We start from the raw sequence: 19012 nt of genomic DNA on the forward strand, positions 1-19012 counted from the left end.
TCCACTAAGCGCAACATAACTGGAAATGAAACTTCTTTCGCGCTCCTATGCATTTTGCAAACGTGAAATTTCTTCCAGCTATCAACATCCTTCAGGATGACAACAAAGTGTATTATCCCATGCTGTAACAATCCACATGTCACTATCAACATTTATTTAAGCACATGTTGGCAGTGATGGAAAAAGTACCCAATTGTCATACTTAAGTAAAAGTAAATATACATTATTAGAAAATGACTCAAGTAAAAGTGAAAGTCACCCAGTAAAATACTACTTGAGTAAAAGTATAAAAGTTTTAAATATACTTTAGTATAAAAATACATGTAGTTGCTAAAATATGCTTAAGTATCAAAAGTAAAAGTATGAATAATAAAACATTACTTATATTAAGCAAACCAGATGGCACAATGTTCTTGTTTTTTTCGTATACGTAGAGCCAGGGTCATACTCCAACATTCAAACATAATTTACAAACAAAGCATTTGTTTTTAGTGAGTTCGCCAAATCAGAGACAGTAGGATGACCAGGGATGTTCTCTTGATAAGTGTGTGAATTTGACTATTTTCTGTCCTGCTATGCATTCAAAATGTAACGAGTACTTTTGGGTTTCAGGGGAAATGTATGGAGTAAAAGTACATAATTTTCTTTAGGAATGTTGTGAAGTAAAAGTAGTCAAAAATATAAATAGTAAAGTACAGATACCCCAAAAAACTACTTCAGCAGTACTTTAAAGTATTTTTTACTTAAGTACTTTACATCACTGCATGTTGGTAACATTTGTATGGCCGTTAATGAAACGATTTACAGAGTTATAGGTAGGCCTAGTTAATAAACTGAGTTTATATAACTAAACTAGTCATTATTAATTTATTGATCGTTTATGAATTTGTAAAAAACAGTTGTAACACATTGGTTGAACTTGTGGGATTGATATTTTGAAGCTTGCCAAAAACATGACTGTTGCAGGTGTTTTAACATACAATGGATAGGAACACGCCACGATACAAATTTTTTAATAACATTTGTATTTATTTATTTAAAATATTGATAATGGTGATGTGGTTTATGTATATGCCAAGACGTGCAAATCATTCATTATCAGAAAAACTAGCTGTCTACAGACAAAGCCTGCAACTATATGGCTATTTTACAGTACCTTGAGACTACTTCAACTAAATTAAACGTTAATACATAGAATTTTGCTCATTGTTATCATAATACCATCATTGAGTACCATAAATGTGGGACATTTTAGAGCACATAACAGAGTCTAACAGGGCACATGTTCCCCTAGCCTGGTCTCAGATCTGTTTGTGCTGTTTTGCCAACTCCTTCAGTCAAACAGACCTGGGACCAGGCTAGGGGTTCAGTATAGGACCAGTGGGAATCTAATGGCAAGTCTGTGTCTACAGTAGACCCTCTGAAACCACCAGCAAGCTCAGGGTTGGTCTGTGGGGGCTACCGATCCCTTCTTCAGATTAAGAAAGTTCCTCTTCTTCCTCTTCCTGTTGGTGGCCCCTGTCGTGTTCTGGGGCTCCGGCAGAACGCGGAACACAAACACCCTCTCCCCCGTAGTAGGGATGTCCAGTACTACTGCATCGTTGGCCGAGCCAGAGGTGGAGGGTGCTGCTGCAGTAGTGGAGACAAACACAGTTTCACTGTCCACCTCTACTCCTCCTCCCACTGAAATCAGAACGGAGTCTTGGAGCTGTTCCGAGGCTATGGTTTGGCTCGTTCCAGTCGCGACTGGTTTGGGAATGGCAACAACTCCCCCCCTCCCCTTTTCCTGGACCAACACTTGCATGACGTCCCTGCGAGCCTCGGGTCTGGGATTGAGAAACAGCCTCTCCAGCAGGCTCTGTCTCTTCTCCTGGAACCTGGAAAATAGTATGACATTTGATTATGATTATGATTTCTGAAGCATCTACAGTATATATAGTATTTTACAAAAGTGGGACCAAAATGCGTCTACCGCTCTATGTCGCTATGTGCCAAATATTGTCTCTCCCAAGTTATTTCCTAGTACTTCGTAAAAGTACCCGTAGGCTCCAATTCAATCACCGATAAAGAAAAACAGCACTGCAGGTTGACTCACAATCAATGTTTATGCTTTATCGTTATCAAGGTAGTAACCTTTTTAAATTCGCACAGACCCACCTGTCCTCGTCGTCAACATTACATTGTCAACATTCGGAGTTGATGAGAACTGATTGAATTAGGACCTGAAAGTGTATCCACATCTAAAATAAAAGTTTCAGAAAAAAGCTGAGGCTCTTTGTCTTGCACTCACTGGTTTCTGTCCTTGTCCGTGCTGTGGGCTGAGACATTCCTCCCCACCATTTCCTCCCTCAGTCTGACCAGCAGAGATTTTCCTGCTCCCCCTGGCCACCTGAGAAAAAAAACAGCCAGAATGGAAAAGAAAAATAGCTCTCTGGCTATAAAGAAAATTATTTACGCGGGGGACAAGCGAATTAAGTAGATGGAGACTCCACAAAATGATGCATTTTGTTCTATTTAAGTTAACTTTCTCAGTAACTTCCCTCTTTTCCTGGCTAGACAGGCCAAGTCCCAGGTGTCCTCATACAAAGAGCATTATTCACACAAGCAACAGAGTCCAAACAGAATGTTGGCCAGCCCAGACAGGACATTGACAGTAAGTGTTCCAAGCTCCCAGCCAATGTATCATGGGCAGATGGGAAGGTATGATCCACATCACTAAGGACTTAACATGGTCAACACACACCTGCACAGTCGTGAAGAGGGCAGGGCAGCACCTCTTCCCTCTCAGGAGGCTGAAAAGATTTGGTATGGGCTCTCAGATCCTAAAAAAGTTCTACAGCTGCACCATCGAGAGCATCTTGACCGGCTGCATCACCACTTGGTATAAAAATTGCACCGCCCTTGACCGCAAAGCGATACAAAGGGTGGTGAGGACAGCCCAGTACATCACTGGAGCCGAGCTCCCTGCCATCCAGGACCTCTATACCAGGCGGCGTCAGAGGAAGGCCCAAAAATTGACAAAGACTCCTGCCACCCAAGCCATAGACTGTTCACTCTCCTACCATCCAGCAAACGATACCGGAGCATCGGCTCCTGGACCATCGGCTCCTGGACAGCTTCTACACCCAAGCCATAATAGCCAGACTGCTAAATAGTCAATTAATGGTACCCAAACTATCTGCACTGACTATTTTGCACTGACCTTACGCACACTCACTAGACTTTATATACACACCATATACACACACACTACACTTGTCACTCCCACACAAATCCCTCACACATTCAAACACTAAATATGCACACACAACACAAAACAAACAAACATACACTCACACACACTCACTTTTACACTCATCATTTGCTGCTGCTAATATTTGTATTTATTATTATCTAACCGGAAGCCTAGTCACTTTACCCTGCCTTCATGTACATATCTACCTCAAATAACTCGTACTTCTGCACATTGATCTGGTACTGGTACTCCCTGTATAGAGCTCCATTCTTGTGTATTTTATTTTACTCCTCTTGAGTTAGTTACTATTTAATTTTTAAATATTTTTTTTAACTCTGCATCGTTGTGAAAGGTTAGTAAGCAAGCATTTCACTGTAAAGTCCACGCCAGTTGTATTCGGCGCATGTGATAAATAAAATGGGATTTGACTTGAATGAGTATTCTTTCCTCCTCAGAGAGATCACATTGATCAGTCTCACTACTTCGACAGTGCTGTAAGAATGCGGTTATAACTAACATTTTACACACCAAGTAAATCAGAGGAAGGTCCCAAAAAATTATCAAAGACTCCAGCCTCCCAAGCCATAGACTGTTCTCTCTGGAACCAGCAGAACCGTGAACAGATTCTACCCCCAAAGCCATACTGCTAAACAAGACAGCTAAATAGCTAATCAAATGGCTACCCACTGCTGCTACTGTCTATCTATCCTGTTGCCTAGTCACTTTAACCCTACCTATATGTAAATAGCTACCTTAATTACCTCATGCCTCTGCACATCAACTCGACACTGGTACTCCCTGTATATAGCCATGTTATTTGGGGGGGGATTTGTGTGTATTTTGTATTGTTAGGTATTACTGGACCGTTGGAGCTAGAACCATAAGCATTTCGCTGCATCTACGATAACATCCGCAATATGTGTATGCGACCAATAAAATTTGATTTGATATTATATACTCGTCATTGTTATTCGTTATTTACTGTGTATTCATTCCTCGTGACACTATTACATTTGTATCTTTAACTCGAAAAGGACTCGGAAGTAAGCATTTGACTGTTAGTCCACACCTGTAGTTTACGAAACGTGAAGACTTTATTTTGACTTGATCTTTTCGCAGGTTCTGTCAAAAGTTCTCATGTGGACTGAAATGCCAGCGTCCCCTGTATGATCACATACATCTTAGCTTGCTATTAATTCCCTACATGAATTCTGAAATGTTTAACCATTTTCTTGTAGTTCCTTTTTGTTCTGCTTGGAATCTACTTGAAATTGCTTTCAGTTCTACTTTTTGTGGTAGTATATTTGTGTGTGACAGGTGCTTACAATTAGTGCCATAGCGCAGTTTCGCGGAGCCCACCCTGTAGTTTGAAAGCAAATTTCCTGTAATAAAAAATAAATAAAGAATGGCTTATGACGTGTTCATATGCTATCTGGGGGGCCCGACCTCCAGGGGGACCACTTGCGGGAACTGCGGGGGTGTGTGCTACATCAGTTGTTACAATGGCAAGAAGGGCATTATTCACAGTTAAGTTAATAGGAGACAAATTAAATTCTTAAATTGACACATGAGAAACAAACTGCATCCAGCGTTTACTGACAAGTAACACATTTTGCTGGTGTGAGTCACTCATAGACACCCGCCTAAACATCTGGTGCACGGCACAAACTGCTCCGAGAGTTCTATTCTCTAGTGGGATTGCTATTTTGGAGCCTGCTAAACAGTGAGCATATGTATGGCTTCATTTACTTACTGGATGTAAGTGGAGGGTTAAAACTGGCGTTAGACACCAAAGATGTGCAAGCTGTCAGATTCACCATGCTGAATACTTGACTAAAGTTCACCCTGAGTTTTCAATGGCCAGGCAGAGACTTTATGTCTCAAGACTTCTTTTCTGCCAAGACTGCAACTTTTTTTTTTACCCCCCTTTTTCTCCCCAATTTCGTGGTATCCAATTGGTAGTAGTTACTGTCTTGTCTCATCGCTGCAACTCCCGTACGGACTCAGGAGAGGCGAAGGTCGAGAGCCATGTGTCCTCCGAAACACAACCCAACCAAGCCGCACTGCTTCTTGACACAACGCACATCCAACCCGGAAGCCAGACGCACCAATGTGTCGGAGGAAACACCGTACACCTAGCGACCTGGTCAGCGTGCACTGCGCCCGGCCCGCCACAGGAGTCGCTAGTGCGCGATGAGACAAGGATCTTCGCCCTCCCTTGGGAACAGCCAATATTGGCAATGGAAGATTTGAACTTTGTTGTTGTTAATGCCTGTAAGCAGGAACATGCCACAGTGTGTATGGTGATGTCATGCCGACAACTCTACCTTTAAGCTCTGTGGCTGCAGATTTGAAGTCTGTTGCTGTTGTAAGCAGGAAGTCGCCCTGCTATGTTGATGATGTCATATTGCAGACTCTACCTACAAATGTCTACTGCGAGATTCTGGCCATGTTTTACTTACCCAGAGTCAAATGAACTCGTAGATACAATTTTTATGTTTCTGCGTGCAGTATGAAGGAAGTTAGCAATACTAACTAGCTTTAGCGCAATGACTGGAAGTCTACAGGTACAATAGCAATGCTGGCCTAAATGCCAGAATCTCGCGGTATACCTTTAAACAATTCTGAAGAAAACACTCCAATCCACTACCAATGAAACTATTGCTAGACGAAGGAGCTTCAGTAGTTCTTACACTGTGCTCTCCTGCTCTGAGGACGCTGGAAAGACCAATTGCTTGGGGCAGAGGGCATCAATGAGGGAGAGCAGCTCCGACTCGGGGAGGGTTGGGAGGAGGAGGCGGAGAGCCTCTAGGAGAACCTCAGTGGAGACCTGGCTCTGCCTCACCAACCTGGCCGCAAACTCCAGATCCTGGGGAGGGATAGAGGAAAAAGAGGGACGGAGGGAAAAACACTGTCTCCTTGGGCTTGGACTGTCAACAAAATAGTGACTCAGACCCCGATTAAGCCTACTTCTGGACTAAAAAGCAACTAAAAAGCAATTGGAGAATAACAATTATATGATGGCTAGATCACCTGGTCACAGTTTGTGTAGAGTCTCTTCAGCTCCAGCTGCTCCTTGAGATCCTCCATGGCTTGATTCCTAGCATTGGCCTCTTGCAGCCTGGGACAAAAATATTATAAAATATTAATAATTATTCTGTTCGCACTAGGAGCTATGTTCTGTGTTACGCTTCATGGTGCATTTGTGTAAGAATATTTCTCAATTGTACATTTCTTTTAGGCAGAATAATAGCTCCAAAAAGCCCACCTCTCTGACTGCAGAACAATGACCTGATCACACGTGTACAGGGCCTCGTGAAGGATGGTGGCCATGCGGCTGTCACGCTCTATATGAAACAGCCTTCTTTGCCCTTCCTCTTCCACTTCATTATCAGAGTAGTGTGGGTCTTTGGGTGGTCTGTGTTTGGAGGGTCCAGACTCCAGACTCTCCAACTCTGCATGCTCCCTCTGGAGCTGGAGCTCTGCTTCCTCCAAACCCTGTAGTCACACGCAAAGGGATCACGGTCTTCACAAAAACTTTATCCACTGAGGATATATCTTGTATCCTGTATCTGTGTGTGCGCAACCAAATTGCTCAGGCGGATTTGATCAAATGTAATATTTCACAGCTAAAGTATGAATCAGGCTACAGTACATGCTAAAGCATCTGACATGCCACAATGTCCTATCCTACCAGACAGTGGTTCTGGATGCTCTGGGCTATGGGGGCTGCCCCCAGGCTCCTGCTGGCTCGCAGTTCTTCTGTGAGCAGGCTCTGGATGGTGAGCAGAGCTCTGGAGGTCTCCAGGACCCTGGTCCTCCTCTCAGCCTTCTGGTAGTGGAGGGCGGCCATCTGCACGGCCAGGCCGTCTGCCTGGTTCCGGAGCTCCGATTCCCTCACGCTACGCATCTCCTCCAGGACCTAGAGAGAGAGAAAGATGTTGGAGATGTCAGGGAACGAAGGGGTTTAGCTAAAGTTGTAGGAAATGAGTTAGGTTAAGTGATTAGGTCACAGTTACTCAACTAAGCTCCCCCCGGACCCTGGTGAGACATACATCGAACACCCTATGCGCTTACTCTTATTTTTGTGTTAAATGCGCACATTTTATAACAGGCTATGGCCCAGTTAGGTAGCCCTAGGAAACCTAGTCATAGCAAGAGCAGGTTTATCAGTAGGCTGACTAACAGGTTTCATAACACTGGCAGCAAACGCTAAAGGACAGTTTTTCTGAATTTGATGATAAAACCATTCCTGGACTAAAAAGGTTGTTCAATGAGATCATTTACATAGTGTGGATTTTAGTCCAGGAGTAGGCTTAATCTAGGTCTGAGAAACTCGAAAGGCTCTAAAGGTTTCGGAGTCCGTCCGGGAATATCCCCTTTACCCGCCTCCGCTATATTCCCATCTCGTCCAGCTGTACGGAAGTGTGAGAACGTGTCAAAGGAGCAAAAAGTAAGTGAATGCGACAAAAGAGGATATGCGCAATATAAAAGCCTTCTCCTCCATTTTATAACTGCCCCTCGGGACAAATAAAGTTTCAGTGAATTGAATTCCACCGAACCTTCTCCCTCACAGTGCGCTCCATTTCTTTTTCTTTCTCAAACAGCTGTATCCTGTCCTCCATCTTCTTCTGAAAGAGCAGCAGTTCTGAGGGGTCTGCTCGCTGTCTGCCCTCAGTGGATTTCCCTTTTGTCCTCGTCTTCTTCTGGAAAATACACAAGATGGTTAGTGAGATGGTGAGGGAAACATCTCCACAGCATAGGCTACTGTCATTTCATCTAGTCTTTTTAGTATTAGTTGCTATTTGTTTTACCATTGACCACTATGGATATAGCCTAGGTGTTCTTGTCAGTACTTTCATGCATTCCCACAATGTGCCAATGCTCCAGCTTACATGTCTGTAGAAGGTCTGGCGTCAGTTGAAATAGGACGGCCATCACCAGTGACCTCACTGCCATTTCCGCAATTTGATGTTATTTTAATGGACAAAAAATGTGCTTTTCTTTCAAAAACAAGGACATTTCTAAGAGACCCTAAACGTTTGAACGGTAGTGTATATATATAATGCAACATGTCCAAGTGATCTTTGTCAACTGTATGTTACAGTATGTTACAGCTAAGGAACCAGCAGAGGGCGGTATTATCATTTTGGCTCTACAAACTGTATGTATCAGATATTCCACCTACCTCTGGCTGTGGATGTTCAGCCTGCTCCTCCATCTCCTTCCTCCAGGTGGACAGGGCGGTCTGCAGTTTGGAGCGGGAGAGGGCGTGGGGCAGCATCAGGCAGTGGTCCATCCTGGACAGACAGTTCTGGAACTCCAGCTTCATGTGTAGGAGCTCCTCGTCCGATAAGGTGAGCTGTGACGAACACAGAGACCTGAAAGGATACAAAATACACTCAAACACACACACAGATGGCCACACACACACAATTAGCACAAAGTGCAAATATTTGCATTAAGATACCCCAGAGGTTTATTTTTTGCCCCCTTTCACAAGTAATCTGAAATGTGTACCAACATGACCATCTTCTCTGTAGCGCAAGGGACTGACCTGAAAAGGTGATTGGAAAATAAACATCTGCTCACCTGAAGAAGACCTGTCCCCTGGCCCTCAGCTCCTGCTGCTCCTGCAGCTCCCTCTCCATGCCCTGGTGCAGCGAGTCCCTGGAGGCCTGGAGGGTCCTCACTGCCGCCTTTCCCTCCAGATGGAGCCTCTCCTGGGCCTGGGACAGGGCGCTGCTGCTGGCCCCCGATTCTGGCTGCTGGAGTGGGCCACGGGGGTTCCCCAGGGCCAGCAGAGCCTGGGCGACAGCAGGCTGGATGGCCTTCACCTCCGCCATGGCGCTGTGGATCACACGCATGGTGACCTGGGGGAGGTCAAAGGTGAATCTCCAGTCAATAGAAAGTCAGGGAAAGTGAAACTACTTGTTTGGTTAGTTAACAATCCATGTACCTATGTATGTATAATCATGTATGATGTTCATTTGCTGTCTAACAATAACTTTTCAAGTTGTGTACTTGTAACAAAGTAAGTCTTGTCCGTCAATGGTCTCGAACTGGGGACCTTCTGCAGACCAACACTTTGCACTCACAAAGCAGCGTTACCTATTGCTCCACAAAAGCCATGACCCTGGCAGAGCAAGGGAAACAACTACTTTAAGTCTTAGAGAGCGAGTACTGTCACTTGCACAATGGATGCTACTAGCACACTGCTAACTAGCTAGCGATTCGAAATTGGCAACGTATGTTGTGCAAGTTATATCTACCAGTTACCTAATCTAACCGTTGTATATAAGGAGAGAGGCAGGTGTTGTGTCATTTTGAGTTACCTTACGGATGTCTGCAGCGGCCTCCTCGTCCAGGTTGTTGATGAGCTCCCCAAGCTCCAGGCACTGGGCGGTCAGCAGGCTCTGCCAGCAGCGGAGGTGCTGGGCCGGCTCCACCTCCACCCTGTCCTCCTCCAGGCCCCCTCGGGACAGGGCCGACAGCTCCTTCTGCCTCTGCTTGTGGCCCTGCAGCTGGATGAAGAGAAAAAGACAAGGTTGAAAAGCTTAAAATCGAGCCCTGGCCCCTACACGCCTATAGGCACTCCTTGGGTATGTTCAGTTGGCAAATGTAAAACGTTGCAGATAGAAATGGCAAGAACAGAGCTGATGTTCGTTCAATATATATTCATCTGAATATTCCACTACGCTGTGCCCTGCTGAACAGAACAAAACCTAGCTGTTACCTATTTAAATTCAAATTCAGATTGCTTTATTGGCATGATATACAATTTGTAGATATTGCCAAAGCAGTATAGTGGTACAGCATTTGAGTAAATACAGTACAATGCAAAGAGGATAATGAATACAGTTAAATTCAGTGGTTTTAATAATAGTACATATAATCATGTATACAGGAACAACACTACTGCTGTTGTATTGTGTAATCTTCGGTCGATACATTTCATTAAATAAAAATATGATTAGAAAAAAGAAAGAATGGCTAATCAACAACAAAATGTACATGGATGATGGTTACAATATGTATTACTTGTAAGTATTTTTACAATGTAAATACTTCAGGGAATTAATGGTCATGGGATGTCCTTCAGGCTATGGCAATCATATACATATGGTGACTTCAGAAAGTATTCAGACCCCTTGACTCTATCCACATTTTGGTAGGTTACAGCCTTATTCTAAAATTGATGAAATCGTTTTTTTCCTTCATCAATGTACACACAATACCCAATAATGGAAAAGCAAAAACATTTTTTATTTTTATTTAATTTTAGCTAATTTATTAAAAATAAAAAACAGAAATATCACATTTACATAAGTATTCAGATCCTTTACTTAGTACTTTGTTGAAGCACCTTTGGCAGCGATTACAGCCTTGAGTCTTCTTGGGTATGACGCTACAAGCTTGGCATACCTGTATTTGGGGAGTTTCTCCCATTCTTCTCTGCAGATCCTCTCAAGCCCTTTCAGGTTGGATGGGGGTGTGTCGCTGCACAGCTATTTCCAGGTCAATCCAGATACGTTAGATCGGGTTCAAGTCCAAGCTCTGGCTGGGCCACTCAAGGACATTCAGAGACTTGTCCCGAAGCCACTCCTGTGTTGTCTTGGCTGTGTGCTTAGGGTCGTTGTCATGTTGGAAGGTGAACATTCAACCCAGTCTAAGGTCCTGAGCCCTCTGGAGCAGGTTTTCATCAAGGATCTCTCTGTACTTTGCTCTGTTCATCTTTGCCTCTATCCTGACTAGTCTCCCAATCCCTGCCGCTGAAAAACATCCCCACAGCATGATGCTGCCACCTCCAGACGTGACGCTTGGCATTCAGGCCAAAAAGTTCAATCTTGGTTTGATCAGACAAGAGAATCTTGTTTCTCATGGTCTGAGTCCTTTAGGTGCCTTTTGGCAAACTCCAAGTGGGCTGTCATGTGCCTTTTACTGAGGAGTGGCTTCCGTCTGGTTTGATTGGTGGAGTGATGCAGAGACAGTTGTCCTTCTGGAAGGTTCTCCCATCTCCACCATGGGGTTCTTGTTCACCTCTCTGACCAAGGCCCTTCTCCCCCGATTGCTCAGTTTGGCCAAGCGGCCAGCTCTAGGAAGAGTCTTGGTGGTTCCAAACTTCTTCCATTTAAGAATAATGGAGGCCACTGTGTTCTTAGGGATCTTCAATGCTGCAGACATTTTTTGGTACCCTTCCCCAGATATGTGCCTCGACACAATCCTATCTCGGAGCTCTACGGACAATTCCTTTGACCTCATGGATTGGTTTTTGATCTGACATGCACTGTCAACTGTGGGACCTTATATAGACAGGTGTGTGCCTTTACAAATCATGTCCAATCAATTGTATTTACCACAGGTGGACTCCAATCAAGTTGTAGAAACATCTCATGGATAATCAATGGAAACAGGATGCACCTGAGCTCAATTTCGCATCTTAGAGCAAAGGGTCTGAATACTTATGTAAATATTTCAGTTTTTCTAAAATGTAGTTATGTAAATAAGATATTTCAATATTTCTAAAAAAACTTTTTTCGCTTTGTCATTATGGGTTATTGTGTGTAGATTGCTGAGGATTTTTATTTATTTTATCCATTTCAAAATAAGGCTGTAACGTAATAAAATATGGAAAAAGTCAAAGCACAGTATATATTTGTGGTTTCTCCATTACGCAGAATAATTCCCAGCTTTATGTTATTAGTAAATGAGTAAATGCACAGGAGTTGGGAATTGATTGAGATATTTTCTTGAAAAAATATTATCTTATTTGGGAGTATTTCTCAAATAAGTGCTAACTCATTATTTATCTAATTAAGATACGCAAATGTATTGCTTGAGAGCAACACTGTGAAGTTTGACTTAAACAACGCACTGTCAATCATCTCACCATGTCAGAGATGAGGTCCCTCCTCTTCTTGACCAGGCCACAGTGCATGGCCCTCCTCTCCCGGTTCAAAGCCTCGTCCAGGCCCTGCCTCACCAGCACCAGCTCCTTCTGAGCCTTGTCTAGCAGCAGCTCCACCTGCTCTTCGGACACATCGCTCCCCCTGTTGGAATACAGGCAAGGTTGCATTTTAGGAATGTAGGCTTCATCTACGTTTCCCAAGTTTCCCGAACCCGTAGTAGTCTACAATGGCTTAAGGACAAGTAGGTAGAAGACAACAGGTGCTATAAAACCTGACATACAGTATAACACATGTAGAGAGTCATAGCACAAACCAACCTCCTATGCTGGCTGAAGCAGTTCTCTATCTGGCTGGAGGTCCTGGAGAAGGTCTCGGAGATGAGGCCCTTCAGGCTGTGGAGGCTGTGCACCAGGAACCTCCTCTGGGCGTGGCGCTCTCCCAGCATGCAACGTTGGTTGGCCAGGACCACATCCAGCACCTCCTCCAGCTGATTCTAGAGAGATGAGATGTGACGAGATCAAATAAAATGAGATGAGATAAGATGAATTGAGAAGACATGCGATGAGACATGATATGTGGTTGTCTCACCTAGCTATCTCAACATGAATGCACTAACTGTAAGTCGCTCTGGATAAGAGCATCTGCTAAATGACTAAAATGTGAATGTCAATTAGATAAGATGAGAGGAGAAGAGATGGTAAGAGATGAGAAGAAATGAGATGAGGCAATATATGTGAAGAGATTACTTGAGAGGACAGTATTTCCCCTTGACTTTCCCATTTAGTCCAAAACAACTTTCAGTGATACATACAGCGAAACATTGCTGAAACATTGCTGACAACTATTGCTGAAGTAGCTCCTACCTGAACATTTACGTTGCCTGTTTCAAAGTGTTTCCTCCTATCTGTTCCTAATGAACGGGACCATCTTCACTAGCTCACCTGATAGGCAAAGTAGTCATGCAGGAGACTCCTGGCCTGGGTCTTCTCCAGCTCGCACATCCTGGTGGCTTCCTCCAGCTCCTCTGAGAAGATCTTGTGCAGCTCCACTCTTCTCCACTCCACTATCTGCCTTTGGACCTTGGCTGAGGCCTCCTCGTGTCTCACCAGCAGGGTGCGCTGGAGGTGACTCTGGTTCAGCTTGTGGAGCTTCTCCAGGAGGACACTGCATTGGTGGAGCTCCTGGAGAATCAACCAGAATCAACCAGACCTGTGTTAAATATAAGTGTGAAATACTTGAAGTGCACTTGATTTAATCTATCCAATGCCATGGAGAGCTACTGGATGTGCAGGCTTTTGCTCCAGCCCACCACTAATACACCTACTTCAAATAATCACCTAACCATAGTCTTGACCATAATTAGCTAAATAAATTAAGCACAGGGCTGGAGTCGCTTCTCCATCTGTGCCCATAGGTGCCATTTCTGGCATGTTTAACTCATTATTTATGCACAAGTCACATTGCTCTCTACCTCCGCCAATGGTTTTTGATTGATAATAGCCACTACAGTACCTGTTCGTCAGAGTGCTGAAACAGCACCTCTGCCCGGGCTTTCTCCTGGGCCTCTCTGCGATGCTCCGCCTCCATCTGCTCCCGGGTCTCCAGGTTGCACTGGGCCGCCAGGGTTGCCATGCGTGCCAAGTGCTCCTCCTTCAGCTTGCCCTCCATGCCCATCAGCTGGCCGTGGAGAACGCTCAGTAGCCGCTGCTCGGCCTGCTGGGACATGTGGTTCTGGGAGCGCAGCGCGGCCAGCAGGGCTGCGATCACATCTTTGTACATCTGGACCCGACTGCTCTCCAGGCTGGAGGTGGCTCGCAGCAGGCTGGACATCTCCAGGCTGTGAGGATGTCAGATATACAGTACCAGTCAAAAGTTTGGACACACCTACTCATTCAAGGTTTATTTTTTTTACTATTTTCTACATTATAGAAAAGTAGTGAAGACAAAAAAAGTGTTAAATCTAAATATATTTTATATTTTAGAATCTTCAAAGCAGCCACCCTTTGACTTGATGACAGCTTTGCACAATTTTGGCATTCTCTCAACCAGCTTCATGAAGAATGCTTTTCCAACAGTCTTGAAGGAGTTCCCACATATGCGAAGCACTTGTTGGCTGCTTTTCCTTCAGTCTGCGGTCCAACTCATCCCAAACCATCTCAATTGGTTTGAGGTTGGGTGATTGTGGAGGCCACATCATCTGATGCAGCCCTCCATCACTCTCCTTCTTGGTCAAATATAACTTACACAGCCTGGAGGTGTGTTTTGGGTCATAATCCTGTTGATCATCCGTTCATCTACTCGGCGTCTCACAAAGACATAGCGGTTGGAACCAAAAATATCAAATTTGGACTCATCAGACCAAAGGACAGATTTCTACCGGTCTAATGTCCATTGCTCGTGTTTCTTGGCCCAGGCAAGTCTCTTCTTCTTACTGATGTCCTTAGTAGTGGTTTCTTTGCAGCAATTCGACCATGAAGGCCTGATTCACGCAGTCTTCTCTGAACAGTTGATGTTGAGATGTGCCTATTACTTGAACTCTGTGAGGCATTTATTTGGGCTGCAATTTCTGAGGCTGGTAACCATTTTCGTGTCATTAATCCGCTGCAATCACCTCATGTTCCAGCATGATAATGCACCGCCCCATGACGCAAGGATCTATACACAATTCCTGGAAGCTGAAAATGTCCCAGGCCTGTATACTCACCAGACATGTCACCCACTGAGCATGTTTAGGATGCTCTGGATAGGCATGTACGACAGCGTGTTCCAGGTCCCGCCAATATCCAGCAACTTCGCACAGCCATTGAAGAGGAGTGAGACAACATTCCACAGGCAACAATCAACAGCCTGATCAACTCTATGCGAAGGAGATGTGTCGCGCTGCATGAGGCAAATGGTGGTCACAACAGATACGGACTGAAGTCCATAGATTAGGGCCTAATACATTTATTATTAATACATTTAGACAACCAATGTGATTATTATTATTTGACCCTGCTGGTCATCTATGAACATTTGAACATCTTGGCCATGTTCTGCTATAATCTCCACCCGGCACAGCCAGAAGAGGACTGGCCACCCCTCATAGCCTGGTTCCTCTCTAGATTTCTTCCTAGGGAGTTTTTCCTAGCCACCGTGCTTCTACACCTGCATTGCTTGCTGTTTGGGGGTTTAGGTTGGGTTTCTGTACAGCACTTTGTGACATCAGCTGATGTAAGAAGGGTTTTATAAATACATTTGATTGATTGAAATTTGATTGATTTAGTTCAATTGACTGATTTCATTATATGAACTGTAACTCAGTAAAATCTTTGACATTGTTGCATGTTGCACAACACAGTTCCTACTCCTAAGCACAAGACATCATAAAAATAACGACAAGTAATAAAGCATTATATCCTTTGGCATTTCAATACTCACTTCTCCAGAGCTTGATACATGTTCTGAGGGTCTTCCAGCACCATGATGTCCACCATCTTGTCCTCGAATGCTGCCTCTTCTTTGGCCGTCTCACTCATGTTGCATACCGCATACTCAGGGTCTGAAGCACCTCGCCTTTTCTTTAGGAATGACAGACATACAAAGAGAAACAGTAACAATCTCTTTACTGTGGATTGCTTTCAAATAGAACAAAACAATCGTATTCAACGAACAAGAAGAGAAATATCTTTCAAACAATAGTTCAAATAAAATACAATAGAGAGTCAATTTGTTGACTTTGTATTGGTTTCATTGTTTTTTTTTGCCACGGCTGGGTGGCTAACAAGTATACAGATCTGTTTGTGCTGTCTTGACAATTTCAGTGCTGTCATTGTCACACAGCAATGGAGTTGGCAGGACATCACAATCAGATCTGGGACTCAGGTAAGCTAATAGTGGTGAGGTTACAGTGACAACGTCTTACCCTTCGCTCTAGGGAGTTTTTCCTGGCTCGGGCACATATTAGGTTCATGGCCAGAAATCCCAGGGACAGCAGCAACAAGGACAGAAAGAATCCACCAACAAACCCAGCAAAATGGACATAGTGATTGGGGTAAATCTGAAAGTGTATAGTGAGAGTAGGTCATATTCATCAATATTTGAAAAAGAGAAAGAAATTACTATCAGGGGCACGGACAATACTGTCATCTGATTTACTGTGATGAAATGTACGAAAGTAAGGTTGTGTGTAAGGTTTAGCATTGTAAACGCAGCATTACGTTGAGCACGACTATCAACCGACATCACATTGATAAACTAAGAAATGAAGGCTTCAAGGTTACCTTGTTCGTGGAGTTAAGCCTCAGTGTCAAATTAGCCACCATTGGACCAAACATATTGACGTCATTCTGTAGAGCGAGAATAACAGTATAAATTACCCTGGAATAGCACCCATGTACAGCAATGTAAAGTGTTGCTGCTTTGGCAATATAAACAGAGCAAGAGAAAAAGGGACAAAGTGTTTGCAGTACCAGTGAAGCATTGGAGAAGGTAAGGAAAGCAGGCAGGTCCAGAATTTCACTCTTGTGACCCTTGATGAGGGCAGTATACGTCACAACGTACTGAGATCCTGCTGCAGAAACACAACCAAAACAACAACGATATTAACTATGGTTGGAAATATTGAGTAAAAAGCTAATACAATCATTTTAACAATGTTCATAATAACTCCAATTGGATAAGTTCAGGTGGCACAGCCTTTGTTCTGTAGCATGGAGCCTGGGTCATGTTCAGTGAGGTACACTGTAGCAAAACAAACTGAAAATCAGTGCTTCTTACTACACAAGTTCAGGTAGTATCTCCCTGTTTCAAATGTAGGCTATTTTCTCATTTTGTCCATACTGAACACAACCCTGGTGATCTGACTGCCTGACGGACGGACAGACTGATGATAGCGATTTCTTATGACTCGTGTGTACCTGGCAGTGAGTCGATGGTGAAGGTCTGGAAGCCTTTCTCCACCACCATCCCCCCACTCTGCAGTGCTGCTATCCCAGAGACGGAGTCCCTGATGGCCAGCTGGGAAAGGTTGCTGTCCCCTGGAGGCCCAGTGTTGTTGATGAGCAGGAAGAACGTCAGATGGGGGAACTCGGTACCTGCCTCCACCTGTGTCCCAAAAGATCGTATAGAACACATGGTATATGAGAGCACATTGTACATACACTTCTAGATATCGAGCCTACCCGAACAGTAACGAGCAATGTAAGACCATCCTCTATAGAGTCTACATTACTTACCTGGGCACATTTCTGAAATTTGAGTCCAAATGCTGATGGCTGTGCAGCACTTTGAATCTGAAAGAAAATACAAAGTAAACACAACAAGTTTTTCTGTTTCACAAAAGCATGGATGGAAACTTGTCCCATTATGTTCCATTAGGACTTTTGACCGCAACCCCTGGACTATGTCTCTGTGTGTGTACTTACCTGAGGCAGAGTGTGACCAGTGATGTATCTGGTGAGACTGCTCCTGCGGCTTCGGGCCTTATGCTGCATGACGTTGGCCAGATGGCTTAAGGAGGTGTAGAGGGACTGGCCCCCGGGGCCAGCTGGGGCCACAGAACGAAGAGGACCCTCTTCAGCACAGAAAGCCAAGGGCCCACATGGCCCTGGTTGTCCTGTGAAGTAACATCAGTAAACATACAATAGTGTACAGTAACAGTACACATAGTTCCGTATGTAGTTATGTCCTTGAGCTGTTCTTGTCTATTAATGTTCTATATTATGTCATGTTTCGTGTGGACCCCAGGAAGAGTAGCTGCTGCTTTTGCAACAGTTAATAAAATACAAAAAATACCAAATGACACAGTGGGTTTGAGAAGATTTAACAGTTAGCTGGAAAAGGTATACCCTTATCATTACCCTAGGGATGATAATAAATGTTGCTGAATACATAAAATAACAAACCATCCATCTTCTTCGAGCTCAGCTCTGCTGATTTTCCACCAGGGTCATGCTGAAATGGTCTAGGAGAGTCCTGTTGAATGGGAAACATAGTGAAAAACAAAACCTGTTCCAACAACTGCATAGCAGACAGACAGACATAGATGTACAGCCCTTGAAATAGGACAGGCACAGAAATAAGGGAATTGGACTCACTCTAGGTCGACCATTTCCAAATGAGTTCTGTCGAGTTTCCCATGATAGTACAGAGATGTAACAGAACGCGGGATGTACAATGTTGCTGTCCCACATGATAGCGGAATGGCATGGATTGTCATGATGGCTTACATTATGGAACCCATACGAATGAAAAGGGCGGTGCTGTAGACGTCTCCAAAATATAGGCCTATACTCTAGTTGAAAACAGAAGAAAATAGTGCATACAGTGACTACTTCCACGAGGAAATGTACCTGAAGCATTCGTTTGTTCTAAAACTTTCCCTACTTTCCCGAAATCCGTTACATTTTGCATCCTCTTGCTACTGTATTAGACAATGGAAACATTGTCATTGCTCTCTGATAACACGAAATTGTGTTACAATATGTCTTAAAAGGTGGCATGCAAAATAAACAAACAAAAATAACAGGCGAAACAGTTTTGTCGACTGTAAAAACATAGGTCATGGAAATGATTCATCCAAACTTCCTTGAAGACCTTCCCAAAACTATGAAGAAAAGGACAAGCTCCACCCCTAAATGTCTTGCGTTACATCAAATCTGTTCAATGATTGGTTGAATAGTCCGTCTGTGAAACATCGAATCTGACTTCTACAAAAAAATAGTTTTGTTAGTTACCGTGTCATACCTCAAGTTATTACTTTTCTACCATACATTTTTTTAAAGTAACTTTTACGGTTGTTTTCTGCAGATTAATGGTTTGCGGTCTTTGTCCATGACCAGTTTGAGTTGTTGTCCTGATTCTTTCTTTCAGGCGTAGAAGAAATGCG

At 43.8% G+C, this 19012-nt stretch overlaps 1 protein-coding gene across 1 annotated transcript; it reads right to left on the reverse strand.

Annotated features, from left to right (window-relative positions):
- Positions 1-1021: 1021 nt before the first annotated feature.
- Positions 1022-18712, reverse strand: LOC120064110 (limbin-like). The gene is made up of 23 exons (XM_039014469.1): positions 18222-18712; positions 18030-18099; positions 17550-17740; positions 17361-17417; positions 17043-17229; positions 16596-16696; positions 16407-16472; positions 16049-16183; positions 15565-15704; positions 13657-13981; positions 13086-13325; positions 12462-12637; positions 12126-12285; positions 9571-9759; positions 8828-9108; positions 8424-8616; positions 7798-7941; positions 6930-7157; positions 6504-6733; positions 6269-6356; positions 5929-6104; positions 2291-2389; positions 1022-1877 (listed from the first exon to the last, which is right to left on the reverse strand). The coding sequence occupies exons 1-23, from the start codon at positions 18483-18485 to the stop codon at positions 1439-1441; spliced, it is 4179 nt and encodes a 1392-aa protein (XP_038870397.1). The 5' UTR covers positions 18486-18712; the 3' UTR covers positions 1022-1438.
- Between the last annotated feature and the right edge of the window lie 300 nt (positions 18713-19012).

Source organism: Salvelinus namaycush, chromosome 2 (genome assembly GCF_016432855.1).
Source record: "Salvelinus namaycush isolate Seneca chromosome 2, SaNama_1.0, whole genome shotgun sequence".
Taxonomy (NCBI): Eukaryota; Metazoa; Chordata; class Actinopteri; order Salmoniformes; family Salmonidae; genus Salvelinus; species Salvelinus namaycush.